The sequence below is a fragment of the Megascapheus bottae genome, chromosome 17, assembly GCF_031878675.1.
Source record: "Megascapheus bottae isolate mThoBot1 chromosome 17, mThoBot2.hap1, whole genome shotgun sequence".
Classification (NCBI taxonomy): Eukaryota; Metazoa; Chordata; class Mammalia; order Rodentia; family Geomyidae; genus Megascapheus; species Megascapheus bottae.
In genome coordinates, this window is record NC_143525.1 from 11,736,161 (window position 1) to 11,754,999 (window position 18,839).

Genomic DNA, 18,839 nt, shown 5'->3' on the forward strand with positions numbered 1-18,839 from the left:
ACAGCACTACTTCCAGCTTTCTGGTGGTTAATGGGAGGTAAGAGTCTCACAGACTTTCATGCCTGGGGCTGGCTTTGAACTGTGATCCTCAGATCTTAAGCTCCTGAGTAGCTGGGATTATAGGCATGAGCCACTGGTGCCTGGCTTTGTGCTTTTTTTTTTTGCTCAAGGCTAGAGCTCTTCCTTTGAGCCACAGCTTCACTTCCACTTTTATTGATAGTTAACTCCCACTTTTTTGTTGTTGGTCATGGGGCTTGGACACTGGTCTTGGGGGGGGCACTGTCACTGAGCTCTTTAGCTCAAGGCTACTGCTCTACTCAGGAGCTGGAGTGCCACTGTTGATTTTCTAGAGGTTAATTGGCGATAAGAGTTTATAATTCTTTAGTGCCTGGGCTGGCTTTGAACCACAGTGCCCAGATTTCAGCCTCCTAAATAGCTAGGATACAGGCGTGAGCCACCACGCCCAGCTCTACTCTCACTTTTTAGTCTCCTCTGTTCACTTGGCCCTGTGGGACCCTAGTTGCTGATGTATCCTAAGCCCCTTTATTTCCCACCTATGTTATGTAAATGCTGTCCCTCCTCTCTTATTTTCTTGGCTCCCACTCTTTCTACCTGAGCCTCTCACTGCATTCTGAGATCACTTTTCTCTTCCCTGCAGCTGCACCAATGAAAATGTCCATAAAGAGTTCAAGAAAGCGCTGGGAGCTAACTGCATCTTTCTTAACATCACGAATAGTGAGCTCTTTATTCTGGTGAGTTTGTTTTTCCTTCCTTCCTTCCTTCCTTCCTTCCTTCCTTCCTTCCTTCCTTCCTTCCTTCCTTCCCATTTGTTATGGTACTAGGATTTGAACTCAGAGGCTCACACTTCCTGGGCAGGAGTTTGTGACTGATCCACACCCCAGTCCTCTCTCTTAATTTTCACATAAGTTTTTCACCAATTATTCCTCTTCCTCCTCCTCCTTCTTCGTCGTCATCGTCCTCCTCCTCCTCCTCCCCCCCCCCCCTCCTCCCCCCTCCTCCTCCTTCCCCCCTCCTCCTCCTCCCCCCCTCCTCTTCCTCCCCAGCCCCTCCTCCCTTTGTGTTGATCCTGGGGCTTGAATTTGGCACTGTCCCTAAGCTTTTTTTTTTTTTTTTTTTTTTTTTTTGCTTAGCACTCTACCACTATTTCTGGCTTATTTGGAGATGAGTCTCACAGACATCACCTGGGCTGGTTTTGAACCACAGTCCTTAGATCTCAGCCTCCTGAATAGCTAGGATTATAGGCCTTAGCCACCAGCATCTGGCCAATTATTCCTTTCCCCCTTTTTAATCCCTGTGTAGAAAGGGAGGAACTAAATTATGCTCACATGTATTTACTCTTGACCCATATGGCCTGTGTGGCTCTAGTTTTTAGTCTTCTTTATGATCTAAATTTTCTCCCACTCCTCCTGTTCAGTTTTGAATTCCTGATGTTACAACCTAGGGTCTTGCACTTTAAATCTTTCTTATGACCTGAATCTATTTATCTATTTTCTGTCTGTCTGTCTGTCTGTCTGTCTGTCTTTCTTTCTTTCTTTTTCTTTCCTTTTGTGGGTCATAGGGCTTAAACTCTGGGCCTGGGCCTTGTCCTTGAGCTCTTCAGTTCAAGGCTACCACCTTACCCCTTGAACCACAGCATCATTTCCCATTTTCAATTAATTAATGTCCTGAATTTTCTATCCCTCCTTATTTTGTATTCCTGAGGATGGAACCCAGGGTCTTGTACATGGTAGTCAAGCACTATACCAATGAGTTACATACCTGACAGTCATTTCATAATCTGGGTTGATGACCCTTCCTTGGATATTAGACCTTCAAAATATAGACTGATGCTGAGTGCAGGTGGAAAGCTTCTAACTCTAGCTACCCAGGAGCCTGAGATTTGAGAATTGCTGTTGGAAGGTAGCCTGAGCCTGAGGATCTCTTGAATTAATCAGGGAAAACCTGGAAGCACTCAAATACTTGAGTGCTAACCATGAGTGATAAAACAGAATAAGCTGGGCGCAGTGGCTCACACTGTAATCCTAGCTACTCTGGAGTCTGAGGTCTGAGGATCAAGGTTCAAAGCCACCCAGGGCACAAAAGTACCTGAGACTCCAGTTAACCTCTAGAAAACAGGAAGTAGAGCTTGACTCAAGGGTAGAGCGGTAACCTTGAGCTGAAGGGACAGCACCCAGGCTGAGTTCAAGCTCTATGACCCACAAAAAAAAAAAGTCAATGGACTTTCCTGCCCAGGCCGATTTTGAACCTTGATACTCAGATCTCAGCCTCCTAGTAGCTACCATTTACAGACATGAACCACCAGCACCTGACCAGCTTTTGTTGGAGACAAAGTTTTGCTGTGTAGCCAGCCCGGCCTACTCTTAAACCCATGATCCTCTTACTGCTTCAGCTGCCTAAGTGTTGGAATTCAGGTGAACATCACCACTTGGGTTTTGTTTTGTACACCACTGCTCTCAGCTTGTTTTGCTTGATTGTTTCGAGACAAGGGCTCACTATGTAGCCTAGGCTGTCTTATACCTCACAATCCTCCTCTACCTCTTGAGCGCTAGGGTTACAGGCATGTTTCACCATATCATGCTTTAGCTTAATTTCATAACTCCTGTCCTTGTCTAGGGATTTAAACATTTTCATGCTTAGTCCTTAACTCTCCTTAGCATTTATTTGTAGTCAGTGTTAATGTCTTTCCCATTGGTTTCTTCCCAGTCCACCACAGAAGCCCCTGTGAAGCGAGCATCTCTGTTGGGTGACATGCATTTCCGAAGCCTACGTACAAAATTGCTACTAATGTCCCGCAATGAAGAAGCTACCAAGCATCTAGAGGTCAGTTTTGGCTCCTCTTTTTCCTGCTGAATGTTATTGTGTTCCTTCTTTCTACCCCATCCTCCATTCATGTTCTTATATTTAATGGAGCAAAATGACTAAGGCTTTTCTAGTCAATAAACAAAGATTGGCTGTTTTATCTTCTCCAGGTGACAGAACTCCTTTATATTATGGAAGTTTGTTTGTTTGTTGTTTTGTACTGGTCCTGAGGCTTGAAGGCCTGGAAGCTGCCCCTGAGCTATTTTTGCTCAAGGCTGGCGCCCTACTGTAACTTGTGCAGCCGTGGCTCCACTTTGTGCTTTTTAGTAGTTTATTGGAGATGAGTCTCACAGACATTTCCTACCTAGACTGGCTTCAAACCACCATCCTTAGATCTTGAGTAGCTAGGATTACAGGCGTGAGTCACTAGTGCCAGCTTGTTTGCTATTGTTTTTCTCCCTCATTCCCTGACTCTTTCCATTCTTCCCATTCTCTTAACCCAGTTGTTTCATCTTCTTTTTGACTGTATTGGGGTTCTATTTCTGGTCTTTACACTTGCTAGGCCAGGTATATTACTAACCACTTTAGCCACACCCTCACTTCTGTTATTTCACTGATAGGATCTTGTGTTTACCTGGGGGCAGCCGACACTGATCTTCCTAGTTATGCTTTCTGTGTAGCAGGAATAATGAGTGTGCATCACCACCCAGTTGTTGGTTAAGATGAGGTCTAGCTAACTTTTCGTGTACTGGTGTTGAGCCTGATCCTCCATATTACTGTCTTCTGTAGTAGCTAGACATAAACCCCCAAATTATTTTAAAATATTAGATGACTAAAACACAAAAGCAAAAACCCAGGATGACTAGGGGGTGTGCTTACCTAACATATAAGAGACCTTAGATTTGATCCTTGCCATTGGGGGTGGGAGGAGACTATTGTAACCAGCTACTTAAGGATGCTGAGGCAAGAGAATCATTTTAATGCATAAATTTGAGGCTAGTCTGCGTAACATAGATGTCCATATTAAGAAAAGTAGGTGTGGGGAAGATATCTACACAAAGGATAAAAAGCTAGAGACCACCAGGCACTGGTGGTTGATACTTGTAGTCCTAGCTACTTAGGAGGCTGAGATCTGAGAATTGCAGTTCAAAGCCAGCCCCGCAGAAAAGTCTCTGAGAGTAGCCACTCAACATCAATTAACCTCTCAAAAACTAGAAGTAGAGCTGTGGCGCAAAGTGGTAAGATGTTAACCTTGAGTAGAAAAGCTCAGGGACAGTTCCCAGGCCTTGAGTTCAAGCCTCATAACTCAATGGGGAAAAAAAAAAAAAAGCAAAAACAGATACCTTGCCAGGCACTGGTGGTTTGTGCCTGTAATCCTAGCTACTCAGTAGAGTATTAATGGTTCAAAGCCAGACTAGTCAGGAAAGTCCATGAACTATCTCAAATAAATTACCATAAAAGCCACAAGTAAAGCTATGACTCTAATTAATGGTAGAATACTATCCTTGAGTTCTCCTAGCACTCAGGGACAGTGCCCAGGCCCTGGGCTCAAGTTCCAGAACCAGCAATAAGAAACAAGCCTGGATGCCAGTGACTCATGCCTGTAATAAGACTGAAGCAATGGGATCTCAAGTTCAAAAACAGCCTGAACTTTATAGTAAAATTATTTTGCCTTAAAAAGAAAAATCAGCTGAGTGCTGGTGGCTCACACCTGTAATCATAGGTACTCAGGAGGCTGTGATCTGAGGATCACAGTTCAAAGTCAGCCTGGGTAGGAAAATCTGTAATCCTCTTATCACCAGTAAAAATTACTTAGAAAAACAAAACTGTTAGTGGAGCTGTGGCTAAAATGGTAGAACGCTAGAACGCTAGCTGTGTGCACAAAAATACTCAGGAATAGAGCTCAGGCTCAAGGAAAAGCCCCAGGACTAGCAAAAATATTAAAGCCGGGCACTGGTGGCTCATGTCTAATTTTAGCTCCTCAAGAGGCTGAGCGTTGAGGATCATGGTTCAGAGCCAACTTGGGACAGTCTGCAAGACTTTGTTGTTGTTGTTGTTGTTGTTTTTTTGCCACTCCTGGGAGCTGAACTCAGGGCCTGAGCACTGTCCTTGGGCTTTCTCAAGGACAGAGCTCTACCACTTGAGCCACAGCACTACTTCTGGCTTTTTGTCTATGTATGTGGTACTGAGGAGTTGAACCCAGGTCTTTGTGCATGTTAGGTAAGCACTCTACCACTAGGCCAAACTCGCAGCCCTGCGAGACTTTTATCTCCAATAAATTACCCAAAAAGCCGGAAGTGAAGTTTGAGGAAAAGAAGCTTAGGGACAGTGTCCAGGCTGAGCTAAAATCCCAGGACAGGCAAAAGTAAAAAACTGAATAAGCCAGGCACTTGTGGCTCATGCCTATTATCCTAGCTACCTCCCTGTTAGAGGGTTTTATTTTGGGGAGAAATTGATAGTCCTTTAAGGTAAGAGAGTATTTTACACCTGCAGGAGCCAGGAACCTTGTGAAATGTAGGGGTTTTTTTTTTTGTTGTTGTTTTTTTTGCCAGTTCAGGGCCTGAGCACTGTCCTTGGACTTTCTCGAGGTTAAAGCTCTACCACTTGAGCCTCAGCACCACTTCTGGCTTTTTTTCTTTGTATGTGGTACCGAGGAATTAAACCCTGGTCTTCGTGCATGCTAGGCAAGCACTCTACCACTAGGCTAAATTCCCGGCCAGGAAATGTAGTTTTAATTCTCTTGCTAGTATTAGAATGAGGTAGGTCTGGTATAAAGACTTAGTAGTCGATGTAGTGTGTGTCTTGTTTAGGATCATACAACTAGGTAATACCAGAGCCAAATCCAGAACTGTGGTGGTTCCCAGCCCAAGCTGCTCTCCTTCTGCCCCTCACCCCCAAATGATTATTAGTATTTAAGACTTCCTGGATTTGATAAAGCAAAAACTCCAGGGTGTTTTTTTGCTTTTTTTCCCCACATTTTTCCTACAGTGATGCAGTGGGTTAGGCCCTTGAAACAGGTGCTCTGAAATTCCACCACCATGATTCCTGCAGTGTCTTTTTCTTTTAGACAAGCAAGCAGCTGGCAGCAGCATTCCAGGAGGAATTCACAGTGCGAGAGGATCTGATGGGTCTGGCAATTGGGACTCATGGTGCCAACATCCAGCAGGCCCGGAAAGTACCTGGGGTGACTGCCATTGAGTTGGGTGAAGAGACCTGCACTTTCCGCATCTATGGGGAGGTCAGCAAAAGATCTGTCTTCTGAGTGTTTTAGGGGATAGAGAGAAGTGGAACTGAGGTGGAAACGTATCTATGTACTGGTGACCTCCACTTTTCCTCCTCTAACTTTGGTGACAGCCTGGTTCTCCAAAGTCAGAGAGTGGCAAGAGATCCAAGTCTGCTGTTTCAGTAGCAGTTCTCCACTCTTCTTCCCACAGACTCCTGAAGCGTGCCGACAGGCTCGGAGCTACCTAGAATTTTCTGAGGATTCTGTGCAAGTGCCCAGGAATCTGGTTGGTAAGTTGGGGTGTGTATGAAAGAGAATAGTTAGAGGCCAGATGTGAGAGTCTTAAAAGTGATGAAGGGCTGGGAGTTTGGCCTAGAGGTAGAGTGTTTGCCTAGCATGCATGAAGACCCGGGTTCAATTCCTCAGTACCACATACATAGAAAAAAGCCGGAAGTGGTTCTGAGGCTCAAGTGGTAGAGCTCTAGCCTTGAGAAAGTCCAAGGACAGTGCTCAGGCCCTGAGCTCAAGCCCAGGACTGGCAAAAAAAAAAGTGATGAAGATCTGCAGCTGGGATTGACACCATTCTGCAGACTTTCATTTTCACAAGAACGGAGCCAATAGTTTGTCCTAGTAGTGATAAAAACAGAATACATTTGTAGAGATTACAGTATTTGATTCCATGAAACCTTCTTAGAAATCTAGCTACAAAGAGAGATGAGGCTGGAAGACTGTTTTATTCTTTTCCTTACAAAAGAGGGGGAGGGGGATGCCTGATTCCTTTTTTATTTATTCAGGCAAAGTGATTGGAAAGAATGGGAAAGTGATCCAGGAGATTGTGGATAAATCTGGTGTGGTGAGAGTTCGTGTGGAAGGTGATAATGACAAGAAGAACCCCAGGGAGGAGGTATGGCATCCAGTCTTAGAGATTGGTTCCCACAGATGGGAGGGGTGTTTTCTGAGGTCTAGGGACTTCTAGAAACTTGTTTAGCCTAGTAGTAGGTTGTAGTCCCACTGGATGGTGTTTTACTGCCTTTTCTGGTGTTTGGCTCTGCTCTACAGGGAATGGTTCCTTTCATATTTGTTGGTACCCGAGAGAATATCAGCAATGCCCAGGCACTGCTGGAGTATCATCTTTCCTACCTGCAGGTAGGCTGTGCGGGAAGCCTGGGAGTGGGACAAGCTATATATAGCAGGGGGTGAGGATCACTGGCAGAAAGAAAGAAAACTTTGGGTTTGTGGTGCCTAGTTTGTCTCTTTGTAGAACAAGAGCCATTGGTGAATGTTTTAAGTGTGGAGTTGAATCCTGGGATTTTCCTTCAACTAGTATCTTCCTTCTTGCACTCCTGAGAGGTTAGCCATGTAGTGATTATCACCCATACTGTTTCTCCTTCTGTATGGACATCTATCTTTTCCCAACCAGGAGGTGGAACAACTTCGCCTGGAGAGACTGCAAATTGATGAACAGCTTCGGCAGATTGGTCTGGGCTTTCGCCCTCCCGGTAGTGGACGGGGTGGTGGTGGTGGCGGCAGTGACAAGGCTGGCTATACCACTGATGAGAGCTCCTCCTCCTCCCTCCACACGACAAGAACCTATGGGGGCAGCTATGGAGGCCGGGGTCGGGGCCGGAGGACTGGAGGTTCTGCATATGGTGAGATAGCTGTGGGGCCAGTGGAGGAAGCTTGGAAAACTGATGATGGTGAAGAAATGCTTGGCTGGCTTATGAATGAGAAGGGAACACTTGTTTGAGAGGGTGGGTGTTGGGACAAGATGAGCGGCCCTGAGTAAAGCCTTCTGTGTTCTTTAGGCCCCAGTTCAGACCCATCCACAGCATCTGAGACAGAGTCAGAAAAGAGAGAAGAGCCAAACCGAGCTGGGCCTGGTGATCCCCAAAGTCGAGGGGAAGAAGGCCGGAGGCGGGCAATGGGGGGCCGGGGTAGGGGCCCACCACCTGCCCCCCGCCCCACCTCAAGATACAACTCTTCATCTATTAGCTCAGGTACAAAAAAGCTGGTGCTGGGCCGGGACTTTGGCCTAGAGTAGAGTGCCTGCCTAGCATGCACAAAGACCCAGGTTCAATTCCTTGGTACCACATACATAGAAAAAGCCAGAAGTGGTGCGGTGGCTTAGGGTAGAACACTAGCCTTGAGGAAAGCCCAAGGACAGTGCTCAGGCCCTGAGCTCAAGCCCCGGACTGGCAAAAAAAAAAAAAAAAAAAAAAACTGGTGCTGTAAATGTGGGCCTCATAGAGAGGCTTGACTCCCAACTCTGCTCTCTAATCTTAGTGCTAAAGGATCCAGACAGTAATCCCTACAGCCTACTGGACACATCAGAACCCGAGCCCCCAGTTGATTCAGAGCCCGGGGAGCCTCCCCCAGCAAGTGCCAGGCGTCGTCGCTCTCGCCGCCGCCGCACTGACGAGGACAGGACTGTCATGGATGGAGGCCTGGAGTCTGATGGGCCCAACATGACAGAGAATGGCCTGGGTGAGGGGCGTACATAGTCTGAGAAGTAGGAAATGGGTAATAATGAGGGTTGAGGGGGTGAATGTTTGCCTTGTTTTTCTGCACCCACAGAAGATGAATCCAGACCCCAACGTCGTAATCGCAGCCGCCGCCGCCGCAACCGTGGTAATCGGACAGATGGGTCTATCAGTGGGGACCGCCAGCCAGGTCAGCTGAGAGTGGGGTGCCACACACCCTATGAGAACCCAGCATGGGTTCATGGGAAGTTCTGGGGTTGAATGCATTGATTCCTTCTGAAATTTTTGATCCCCTGCTTTCCCAGTGACTGTGGCTGACTACATCTCACGAGCGGAGTCTCAGAGCCGGCAGCGGCCGCCTCTGGATCGAGCTAAGCCCTCAGAGGACTCTCTTTCCGGACAGAAGGTAGGCTGGCAGGATACAGTTCACTCTACTCCTTTCTTACCATTGTGGAGCAGGAGGTACAAAAAATAACCCCAGAAAACTCTTTAAGTGCGTAGGTGGCTATATCTGGAGTTGTTAGAACAGAAAGTTGGGGGGCATGGTGCACTCCAAGAGAGATGAGCGCTGCCGCAGGAGCAAGCAGCCTCTGACCTCCACGTGAGAAAATGCCTGCACTTAATGCTGACCAGCTGTTTTCCTTCCTTTCCATTTTCTTTGTTTCCTCCGTAGGGTGACTCTGTCAGCAAGCTTCCTAAGGGGCCCTCAGAGAATGGGGAGCTCTCGGCCCCCTTGGAGTTGGGTAGTTTGGTTAATGGGGTTTCATAAAACCTCTAGCCCACATCCCTCCTTTCTCCATCTCGCTTGCTGCCCACCACCATGGTCCTCATGGGCCCAACTGACCTGCGCTGGAGCTGCTCTTATCTAGGGGGGGAGGGGGGTGGCACAGCAGCTTGGGTCCCCCCCAACCTCCAGGAGCTAGTGGAGGGGTGTGTAACAGGGTCATACACCCTCCCTCTTGTCCACCCTACCCCCGGGGTGAGGGGAGCCTCCCCTTCCCCATCAGACTGGATGTGCCTTTATCCTCTAATGCCCCAACCTCTGAGTACCCTCATTCTCCGCCTGTTGGTGGGGGTGCTCCTTGACCCACCCGGATTCGACGGTTCAGGGGGGCTCCCCTGCTATCCCTCCTCCCATCCTGTATCCCCCGTTTCTGGGGCCTCATCACTGTGGAAGACGGGGATAGTATGGGTATCCATGGGTGGGAGGCATGGGGAAGGTTTTGGAGTAAACCAGGGGTGCGTATGGGGGGGGTGACAAGGTCCCCTAGGGGAAGGGGATCTAACCTTGTGTGGTGGATGAGAAGGCGTATTTATTTTTCACTGTACAGTATTTAAAAAGAGAATAAAAAAAATCCAAATGGTTCTGTGGTTCCTGTGCTTTGCTTGTCCTGCCTGGGCCTTTGAGTCTCCAGGATTGGCTGCCTTTTACCTGACTTTGATCTGTTCCTCCACACTTGGCTGCTCTTCCCTCTCTGAGTGGAGAAGATGGTCTTCTGGGAATTCCTGACATTCTGTGGGGCACGTTCCCCGCTCCCCGTCCAGGGACCCCGCTGGTCCAGCGCTGGGTGGCTGAAGGCCTTGTGGCAGCTTACTCCCCTGAGTGCTGGTAGGTTGTTGGAGTTGGGCCACTCCTATTCCCTGAGTCATGGTGGGCTAGGCTGCCTGCTTAATCCGATTACAATTACCTGAAGCCTGGGGCATAGGTTGGGCCTTGGACAGGGTGAGGAGCTGGGCTCAAGGCCCAGGGGGTCCAGCCCACATTTCCCAGCCTGAGTGTGGCTCCAGCATCCACTTCAACATCACTGGCCTCCCAACTCCAGGCAATTGTGCTGGGTTTTCTGGCTTCCTTCATACTAGTGTTTAAAGATAAAAAACCTGCCATAATTTACCTCAGTGGAGTTAGCTCTTATTGGGGACTGGGGCTGGAAGGGCTTGTTTTCTCACCTGGAAAAAGATTGATTCACCCACCAAACACCTGTTGGAATGACTCAGAAAACAAAAATGGCCTTCCCTCTGCCTTTTCTCGCTGCAGGGGCTGGTCTAGAGTTTTAGAAGTAGTTCTAGAGAACTAAACACTGGACTTGGGAGTGGGACCTACTCTTAATTCCTCTCAGGCCACTCACCCTCAGGGCAAGTTTGATGCCTCTCCACTTATCCCTTTGTGCAGAGGCATTGACCTTCAATTGCCGGCACTAGAGAAGGGAGGGGAGCTCAGCCCTGAGTTTAGGCCTTGGGTGGAGAGAGGGGGCGTGGTGCCTCTGAGGAAGTGTTGGGGCTGCTGAGACCGGGACACCTGGGTTTGCCTAAGGGGGGTGGGGGGTGGGTGCTGGCTCGGCCTCCGGGAGGGAGTGGGGAGGAGTCTTTTACAGGCTGTTCCCAGGCTGGCAGAAGCCAGCCACAGACTGAGCTGAGCTCCAGTGCGAGCCTTGTGGTGCTGTGTGCCTTGCAGCTGCCGGATCTCCGGAGCCTCGGCAAGGGCTGGGTTCTCGGCAGAGGTAAAAGGCAGCTGGGGTTTGGAGGGAAACTTGGAAGCAAAAGAAATCGGAGGAAGACAACCCCAGGCTAGGGGTGCCAGAGGATTCTGCATTCAGCCCTCGGAAGCGTGCCGAGGGGGAGCGAAGGCGCCTTTGTCAAGACCTCTGGGCTTTGGAAGATTCCTGCTTTCTGAGGACCCCCGTTTCCCTGCCACAGCTCTTCACTGGGAAGACACTGCACTGTGAGGGTCCCAGCCTACTTTTGAGGAGTGGGCTCTCCGGACGCTCTCTTAAGGCTTCCCTTCAAAGCATGGCGCTACCGGGACCCTCACAGGCCCAAGCCTGGAGCCTGGAGCTTGGGACTCCTAGAGCAGACACCCCCTCTTCGGGACCCCAGGAACAGGAGGGCGCCGCGAGCCTCGCGGCCTCCGGGGCCCTGCCCCCGGAGAAGGTGAAGCGGCCCATGAACGCGTTCATGGTGTGGAGCTCCGCTCAGCGCCGCCAGATGGCGCAGCAGAACCCCAAGATGCACAACTCGGAGATCTCGAAGCGCCTGGGCGCGCAGTGGAAGCTGCTGGGTGAGGAGGAGAAGCGGCCCTTCGTGGAGGAGGCCAAGCGCCTGCGCGCCCGACACCTGCGCGACTACCCCGACTACAAGTACCGGCCTCGGCGGAAAACCAAGAGCTCGGGTTCAGCGCCTCCCCACTATAACCAGGGAAGCTACAGCCTGGCCTGCGGAGGCCCGCTCTGGGAAGCAGGATACACAACCACCCAAGGAAGCAGAGGCTTCGGGTACCAGCCCCCCAACTATTCTACACCCTACCTGCCTGGCAGCTACAGGTAAGTGGAAATCAAGGAGGGGGCAGCGTCCGGGGCCACACCTAGCTGCCGCTGGATGGGAAGGGTCCCCCCGGCTCAGGTTTCCCCAGAGTGCCTTCCCTACTGAGCTTTGTGTGGTAGTTGCTGGGATGTCCCATTTCCCCGTTTCTGGCCTGTGTGTGACCCAGCTTCCTCTCCCAGCCCCCAGGGCAAGGAGAGGCCAAGCCCATCCTGCCCCTTCCTGGCCTTCTGCCCCAAAAGAGGAAAACAGCCCTGCAGCACGCAAGCCTGCTCCTGAGCATGCCCTGACAGGGCTCCCCTGCCCTCCTGAGCCATGCTAGGGTCTGGTTCCATGGCTGATATGCCCAGCATGGCTGGCTGGGTGGTGAGTTCTACCCTTGCCTACTCAGAACTGGTCAGACCAGTCCCCCACAAACAACCCAGGGAGTAACCTAACCCCTATGTTTCTCTTTGCAGCTCTTTTTCCCACTGTAGACCGGAGGTCCCCTCAACATGCTCTTTCCCTCAGAGTGACCCTAGGCTCCAGGGGGAGCTGCTACCTCCCTTTGCCCCCTACCTACCCCCAGGCTCTCCTACGTACAACACTCCCCTTGCTGGTGCCCCCTGCCCCTAGCCCACCTTGAACACAAAATGGAACTCTCAGTAACGACCACATCCTCTTTCCCTGCCAGAACCCTCTGAATTACGGTTCAGGGGCCTACAGTCCTCCCATGAATCAAAACCACACTAAACCCAGTTTTGTACAATTAAATCTTGTCTCGAGTCTTTATTGTCCCATATACCATCACTCCACAGCAGCAGGAGCCAGTGCCATCTCCACTCCCTTCCTCCTGGACCTGCCAGAGCAGGAAGCTCCTCACCCCACCCTAGGTCTTGACTCATTCTGTCCCTCTTCCCCCACTCCCAATACTGGGGTCTAAAAGTCCCTGCCAGGCACAGGCAGGGAGGCAGCCACAGGACTGCTAAACCAAGGCAAAAAGCTCTGTCTTCTAGAGCCAGAATGGAGGTGTATGTGTATAAGAAATTTTCTCCAATTAGGAAATAACTGGAAACTCAGCCAAAATGAGTAGATAGTACATGAATGGTCTTAGAAAAGGTTTACTACTTATCAGTCTGATTCCACTAAAAATAAACCCTGGCTCAGGAAGTTGCATTTGCCCAGGAATGGATGGTTAAAAGTCACACCAGCAGACAGGCTCACATGGGGGAACCCTAAGCTGAGTGGATGAACGGAACCAAGGAATGACTGCTCCAGTAGCTGGTCTGATCCACTGCTCAGCCCTACTGTTCCTTTTTCTGCTTGTCGGGAGGCTTTGAGTTCCAATAGAAGAGGACCTGAGCAGCAATGAGGCCGTTGCAGAGAGAGGAGATCACGAAGACTCCAGCCATGAGGGGGTCACCAGTTTCCTGGTAGTGAGAGAGCTAGAGTCACCTTTCAGCAAAGCTCAAGAAAGGTTAGTCTTAAGGACAAAGGTCCCAGAGGGGGCGCCTTTAGTCTCCATCAGAGTGGGGAGATGAATTTTTAGCGCCCTCTGGAGGGCAGAAGGCACACTCACCTGGATGGAAGTGAAGATCCGGGCCAAGGAGCCCCCAAACAGCAGAAACACTGTGATGGCCGAGAGTTGGCCTGTGTGTCCATTTTGGTAGTTTGTGGCCGCCTGGAGCAGCTAGGAGAGGAAGAGTTCAGACCTTTGGTGCTGTCAGCTGTCCCCATGTACTATCTATCTCCTTCCCTACTCCCCTGTCTGATATCCCTATCATTTGGGCTTCCACAGTGCCTGCTTGACCTTACCCCACTCCTAATACCCACCTTTCCCACCACCACAGCAGGCACATTGGAGGCCTGAAGTAGGGTGACTACAGCCAAAGGCACAAGTGGTGAAAGGAGCACCATGAGGATGAGGGCATAGCAGGCGAGGAAAGCAACTCCTGAAGGTCAGAAACAAGAAATTCTCGTTACCAATCTCGTGATATCTTCTAGCTTCCCCAGGCCTGAGCTTCGGGCATGCTTTCCCAGGAACCATTGGCCCAATCTCCCATACCTTTCACAGTTTGTCCTCTGAAGTGCATGACCAGGAAGCAGATGGTGATTGTTTGCAGTGTCAGGAACAGGGCTTCACCCCAAGAGCTGCAGAGTCAAGGGTTGGGAGGAAGAAAGGCAGGCAGGCAGGCCTGGAAAGAGGCAGGGAAAGCCTCCATGGCCGCTTCATCAGGGACACAGCTTTGAGTACCTTGTCCTCTCCAAGCCCTCACACATGACACTGACAAAGGTGTTTTTTTTTGTGTGGGGCTTGAACTCTAGGCCTGGGTGCTGTCCCTGAGCTCTCCATTTCAAGGGTACTGCCCTACCCCTTGAGCCACAGTGCCACCTTCCGGTTCCCTGGTGATTAATTGGAGATAAGTCTCTTGGACTTGTGCATGGGCTGGCTCTGAGCCATGATCCTCTGATTTCACCCTCTTAAGTAGCTAGGATTACAGGGGTAAGCTACCGTGCCGGCTGAGGGTGGGCATTTTTGAGATCTCATTACTCATACTCTGTGTTGCTATGGAAACTTCTGGAAGTGCTTAAGCTTTCCTACCCTTTTGCCTCCCTGAAACTTAATCTCCCACTAGATCTATACCCTTGGAGATAAAAGAGGGGGGTCCTCACCTGAAGGGGAAATTGTTGGTGATGCTGTAAACCACAGTCCCGGTCAACGCCACTAGCTCCAGCATTACTGACTGAAGACTCAGCCCTTCTGCACTCTTGGCTCCCAGAATTTTAAATATCTGAGGCAGCTTTACTAGGGAAAGGATGAGAAGGGCTAAGCTGAGGAGTCCCAATCCCTCAAAAGCACTATAAAACAGTTAAACAATGTGTTGGATAGGGACTGGGAGTGCAGCCTAATGGTAAAGTGCCTGCCTAGCATGCACAAAGCCCTAGGTTCAATTCCTTGGTACCACATACATAGAAAAAGCCGAAAGTGGTGACATTGTTCAGGTGGTAGAGCTTAGCTTTGGGAAAGCCCAAGGACAGTGTTCAGGCCCTGAGCCCAAGCCCATGACTGGCAAAAGCTAGCCTGGGCACAAAAGGACCTGAGACTTATCTTCAATTAACTTCTAGAAAATGGGAAGCGGGGCTTGGCTCAAGGGTAGAGTGGTAGCCTTGAACTGAAGAGCTCAGGGACAGTGCCCAGGCCCAAGGGTAGAGCTCAAGGACAGCACCCACCCAGGCCGAGTTCAAGCCCCATGACTCTTTCCCCCCCTCCGCAAAAAAAAGTGCTGGGAAGCATATTCACCTTATTTCTGTTAAGGCAACTACAAGATTTTGTGTGTGTGTGTGTATGTGACCGACCTCTAAGAGCTCCCACCGTTCCCAGTAGCAAGAAGAGAAGGTTAAGATACATAGATACATACCAAGAAGTGACCCAGCCACAATGCCTAGCCCCAAACCTTTGCTGAGGAGAATCTTGAGGCAGGGAACTGAGGAAAGAAAAAGAGCAGATTTCTGAAACCCGAACGGGCTATCCTCCCTTCCCACCTCACCCTGGCATGTCTACATAAGAAGCATTTTCTGGGGAAAGGCACAAGACACTGGTCCTTCCTACTTCAAATCATATGCAACTAAATGACTTTCTAAAACAGACTCATTTCCTTATTGCCTTCTCTTCAAATCCCCCTCTTCCCCAACAGGGTCCTGGGCCTAGGCACTGTACCCGGGCTCCTTTCGCTCAAGGCTGGCATTCTACATTTGAGCCACAGTGCCATTTCTGGCTTTTTCTGAGTAGTTTATTTGAGATAGGATGAATCTCCTAGACTTTCCTGCCCAGTCTGGCTTCCAACTGTGATCCTCAGATGTCAGCCTTCCAAACAGCTAGAATTATAAGTTTGAGCCACCGGCACCCAGCTTCCCTTCCAGTCTTAACATTCCTTACAGGGCTAGGAAGGCAGTAAAATGCTTGCTAGCATGTATGAAGCCCTGGGTTCCATTACCCAGCGCCACATACACAGAAAAAAGCCAGAAGTAGAGCTGTGGCTCAAGTGGTAGAACTCTAGCCTTGAGCACAGAGAGGTTCAGGGACAGCACCAAGACCCTGACTTTGAGCCCCAGGACTGGCAAAAAAAAAGCTAAATTCCTTGACTTTACTTCTAAGTCTCTCCATTGCTTCTGGGTAACAGAATTGCCCAAGAGCCCTCCCTTTTTCCTTCCTCAGAGCAGGAGTAACCCATCTCATATGTTTGATAAGTTTCCATTTATTCATCTGATTGTCTTACATCTGTAATTGTAGGTACTCAGGCTGAGAGATCTGAGAATCTCAGTTTGAAGTCAGCAGGGATAGCAAAGTAGTAGAGACTCTCAGCTCCAATTAACCACCGAAGAGCCATAAGCAGAGATGTGGCTCAAATGGTAGAGCGCTAGCCTTCAGCCAAAAATGCTAGGGGGTAGCACGCAGGCCCTGAGTTCAAGGCCAAGTTCTAGTGTGTACACACAGGAATGCTATGATTTTGGTGCTAGGAGTGCTTGCCCAGCAAGCAAGAGGCCCTGAGTACTCTGGGAGTGGGTTCACGGGAGGGGAGGTTAACAGTGAACTGATTAGAGAGAGTATGTGGGGGATGGGGGACGGGGAGATGACCAAGTTCCTAAAAGAACTAATGTCCAGGGTGAGCCTTGTGCAGTAAGAATGCTTCAAAACAGAAAGAAGGGAGAATATCCCCAAATTAAGATCATGAACCTATGTGAGGACTGGAAGTAAAGAAAGTAGATTATCAGGAGTCTTTGGGGTGAAGATGAAGAAAGGACTGATTCAAAAGAGGTTCAATCTCAACAGAGGTTTCCAATTAAGTCTGATCTTGCCAGTGATCCAATAAAGGCCAATTTTTTTTTTTTGTAGGTTGTGAGTCATGGGCCCTTGAACTCTGGGCCCAGGTGCTGTTTCTGAGCTCTATTTTTGCCCAAGGCTCTACCACTTGTACCACAGAACCACTTCTGATTTTCAGGTGGTTAATTGGAGATAAGAATCTTCCTGGGCTGGGAGTTGGTCTAGTGGTAGCATGGTCACCGAACATGAACAAAGTCCTGGGTTCCATTCCTAGGTACCACATACACAAGAAAAAGAAAAAAAAAAAAAAAAGCCAGAGTGGTGCTGTGGCTAAAAGGGGGTAGAGCTCTAGCCTTGAGAAAGCCCAAGGGCAGTGCTCAGGCCCTGAGTTTAAGCCCCAGCACTGGGGAGGAAAAAAAAAAAAGGAATCTCCCAGACTTTCCTGCACGGCTGGCTTTGAACCTACACCCTCATCATCTCAGCCTCCTGAGTACTGGGTAACAGGTGTGAGCCACCGGCGGGCAGAGGCCAAATTGGCTTGGTCCGATTTTTATGTTTCTTTCTTTTTTTTTAAAAAGTCAAATGTAAGCCAGACGCTGGCGCTCACGCTAGTAATCCTAATTACTGAGACCCGAGGATGCCGGTTCGAAGTCACATCCGGGGCAGGCAAATCCGAAAGCCTCTTCATCATTAACCAGCGTAAAGCCAGAGTTGAAGGTGTGAGCGAAATGAGAAACCACAGCTTGGGGGTGAGCTCTCGCTCCAGTCCCGGGACTGCAGCACACACACACACTCACTCTCACGCTGTCGCACGCGCCTGCGCGCGCACGCGCACACACACGCGCGCACACGCGCGCACACACACACACACACACACACACAGACGCACGCGCACGCACACGCGCCACACTCCGGGAATTACCAGCACCGGTGTTTCCCCCCCTTGCCCAAATATAGCAAACATGGCGCCCCCCCCCCCAGCCTAGCCCAGCCCAGCCCAGCCCACTTCCGCCCTCCTCAGAAGCGCCTTCCGCCTAGGTCCCGGTGGGAGCCGCCGCTGCTCTCACCTAGCCGCCAGTCTCGCCCTATTTCAGGTGCAAGATCGGTCAAACGCAAGACTTTAATTGGAGGATAAATAAAACTCACCATGGAGCAAGTCCCACTGGACGAAGAGCTGGTCGTAACATTTCTCAGGTAAAAGAATTGGCACCAGCGCCCGTTTGAGCGGTCCGCCTGCCTCAGCCGCCATGTTGGAACGCTGACTTCCGCCAGTTTCCACAGCCCGCCATGGACTCGCAGGACGCATGCGCGCTCAGCGCCCCGCCCCCGGCCCGCGCCCCGCATCTCCCCGCCTTTCAGCCGCTTCTCCGGTCCCAGCACCCGCGGGGTAAAAGAGGGCTGGTCGGAAGGCTGCGCTTCGCCTGTGTCCTGCCACTCCAGCCTGGAGGCGAGCCAGAGACGCACGCCTGCGCAGTCGCCCCTCTCGCGCCTTTGTTCACGCTTCCATTTCGGAAACCGGGTTTAGCCCTTTGCCTTTCTCCGCCCCTTCCGCCCATACGCCATCTTGTCTTCTTCCAGCCAACTTTACACTGCTTCAAGTTGAGAAAAGAAGTACCAGTCCCCAAAATGGCGTTGGGGGTGTCTCTGGAGTTCTCACCTCCCCCTTTTTAGGCATTTCCAGGGGGAGCAGGCCAGTCTCCTCTGGCCAGCCCGCATGCTTTGCCTTGCTCTGGTATGTGCAGCTGCTAATGCTGGGGATAGGAGTCATGTAGAAGAGGAGGTAGCTGGAGGAGGCATGGGCTCTGCTTCAGAACAGCCTCGTTGCCTCGTCATGCAGGGCCCCAGATCTGGAAGCTTCTGTTAAGGCAAGGCAGGAATTCCCATAGGGATGGCACCAAGGCGTGGCACACGCAGGGCAAGAGTCTTAAGCTGGAATAAGTGGGCCTTGGCATGTCTGCCTGAGGAAGGGCACCTTGGCATGCTACCAATGGAAGCTGATAAGGGTACAGCCTGTGCACCTCTCGGTTGGGTTCCAGACTCTGAAATGGCCTCTTGGGTTCCTACAGCTGGAGGGTGTGTATGTTATTGCAGCAAGCTTGTACTCTTGTAATGATGGTGCAAGGCATTGTCTCATGAGGACATTTGTCCACACGTTGACACTTTCATCTGTTCTTGCCAGCTGTCTTTGGTTCCCTGTTAA

At 50.3% G+C, this 18,839-nt stretch overlaps 3 protein-coding genes across 7 annotated transcripts in view; 2 read left to right on the forward strand and 1 right to left on the reverse strand.

Moving 5' to 3' along the window:
- Positions 1–10,107, forward strand: part of Fxr2 (FMR1 autosomal homolog 2) — a 38,796-nt gene extending 28,689 nt beyond the window's left edge. Inside the window, exons 11-22 of one of the 2 annotated variants that reach the window (XM_090349656.1) lie at positions 659–752; positions 2,725–2,841; positions 5,888–6,058; positions 6,255–6,333; positions 6,838–6,947; positions 7,103–7,189; positions 7,464–7,692; positions 7,849–8,040; positions 8,327–8,527; positions 8,618–8,713; positions 8,829–8,929; positions 9,197–9,897. In XM_090349656.1, the coding sequence (XP_090205782.1) occupies positions 659–752; positions 2,725–2,841; positions 5,888–6,058; positions 6,255–6,333; positions 6,838–6,947; positions 7,103–7,189; positions 7,464–7,692; positions 7,849–8,040; positions 8,327–8,527; positions 8,618–8,713; positions 8,829–8,929; positions 9,197–9,292 (1,573 nt within the window). In that variant the 3' untranslated portion in view covers positions 9,293–9,897. Of the gene's footprint in view, positions 1–658; positions 753–2,724; positions 2,842–5,887; positions 6,059–6,254; positions 6,334–6,837; positions 6,948–7,102; positions 7,190–7,463; positions 7,693–7,848; positions 8,041–8,326; positions 8,528–8,617; positions 8,714–8,828; positions 8,930–9,196 lie in introns of both variants that reach the window. The other variant, XM_090349655.1, reaches the window with a different exon arrangement.
- An 827-nt stretch (positions 10,108–10,934) lies between these two features.
- Sox15 (SRY-box transcription factor 15) lies at positions 10,935–12,591 on the forward strand. Its single transcript, XM_090349663.1, has 2 exons — positions 10,935–11,840; positions 12,297–12,591. Exons 1-2 carry the CDS (start codon positions 11,311–11,313, stop codon positions 12,451–12,453), a joined length of 687 nt encoding a protein of 228 aa, XP_090205789.1. The 5' UTR covers positions 10,935–11,310; the 3' UTR covers positions 12,454–12,591.
- Positions 12,592–12,922: 331 nt separating this feature from the next.
- Mpdu1 (mannose-P-dolichol utilization defect 1) lies at positions 12,923–17,915 on the reverse strand. 4 transcript variants are annotated; one of them, XM_090349659.1, is made up of 7 exons: positions 17,786–17,913; positions 15,237–15,302; positions 14,491–14,623; positions 13,883–13,968; positions 13,651–13,769; positions 13,397–13,507; positions 12,923–13,247 (listed from the first exon to the last, which is right to left on the reverse strand). In XM_090349659.1, exons 1-7 carry the CDS (start codon positions 17,886–17,888, stop codon positions 13,122–13,124), a joined length of 744 nt encoding a protein of 247 aa, XP_090205785.1. In that variant the 5' UTR covers positions 17,889–17,913; the 3' UTR covers positions 12,923–13,121. The 4 variants fall into 4 exon arrangements, with proteins under 4 accessions (XP_090205785.1, XP_090205786.1, XP_090205787.1 ...); XM_090349660.1 differs by lacking the exon at positions 14,491–14,623 and having other exon boundaries at positions 17,786–17,915; XM_090349661.1 differs by lacking the exon at positions 17,786–17,913 and having other exon boundaries at positions 14,491–14,618; positions 15,237–15,287.
- Between the last annotated feature and the right edge of the window lie 924 nt (positions 17,916–18,839).

Excerpts from the sequence above, each read along its gene's own strand:
- Mpdu1 (XM_090349659.1), bottom strand. The coding sequence starts at position 17,888 with ATGGCGGCTGAGGCAGGCGGACCGCTCAAACGGGCGCTGGTGCCAATT. Across the intron at positions 15,303-17,785 it reads CCAGTGGGACTTGCTCCATG|TTCCCTGCCTCAAGATTCTC; the intron begins GTGAGTTTTATT and ends TTCTTTCCTCAG. Across the intron at positions 14,624-15,236 it reads TGTGGCTGGGTCACTTCTTG|TAAAGCTGCCTCAGATATTT; the intron begins GTATGTATCTAT and ends TCCTTTCCCTAG.
- Sox15 (XM_090349663.1), top strand. The coding sequence starts at position 11,311 with ATGGCGCTACCGGGACCCTCACAGGCCCAAGCCTGGAGCCTGGAGCTT. Across the intron at positions 11,841-12,296 it reads TACCTGCCTGGCAGCTACAG|CTCTTTTTCCCACTGTAGAC; the intron begins GTAAGTGGAAAT and ends TTCTCTTTGCAG.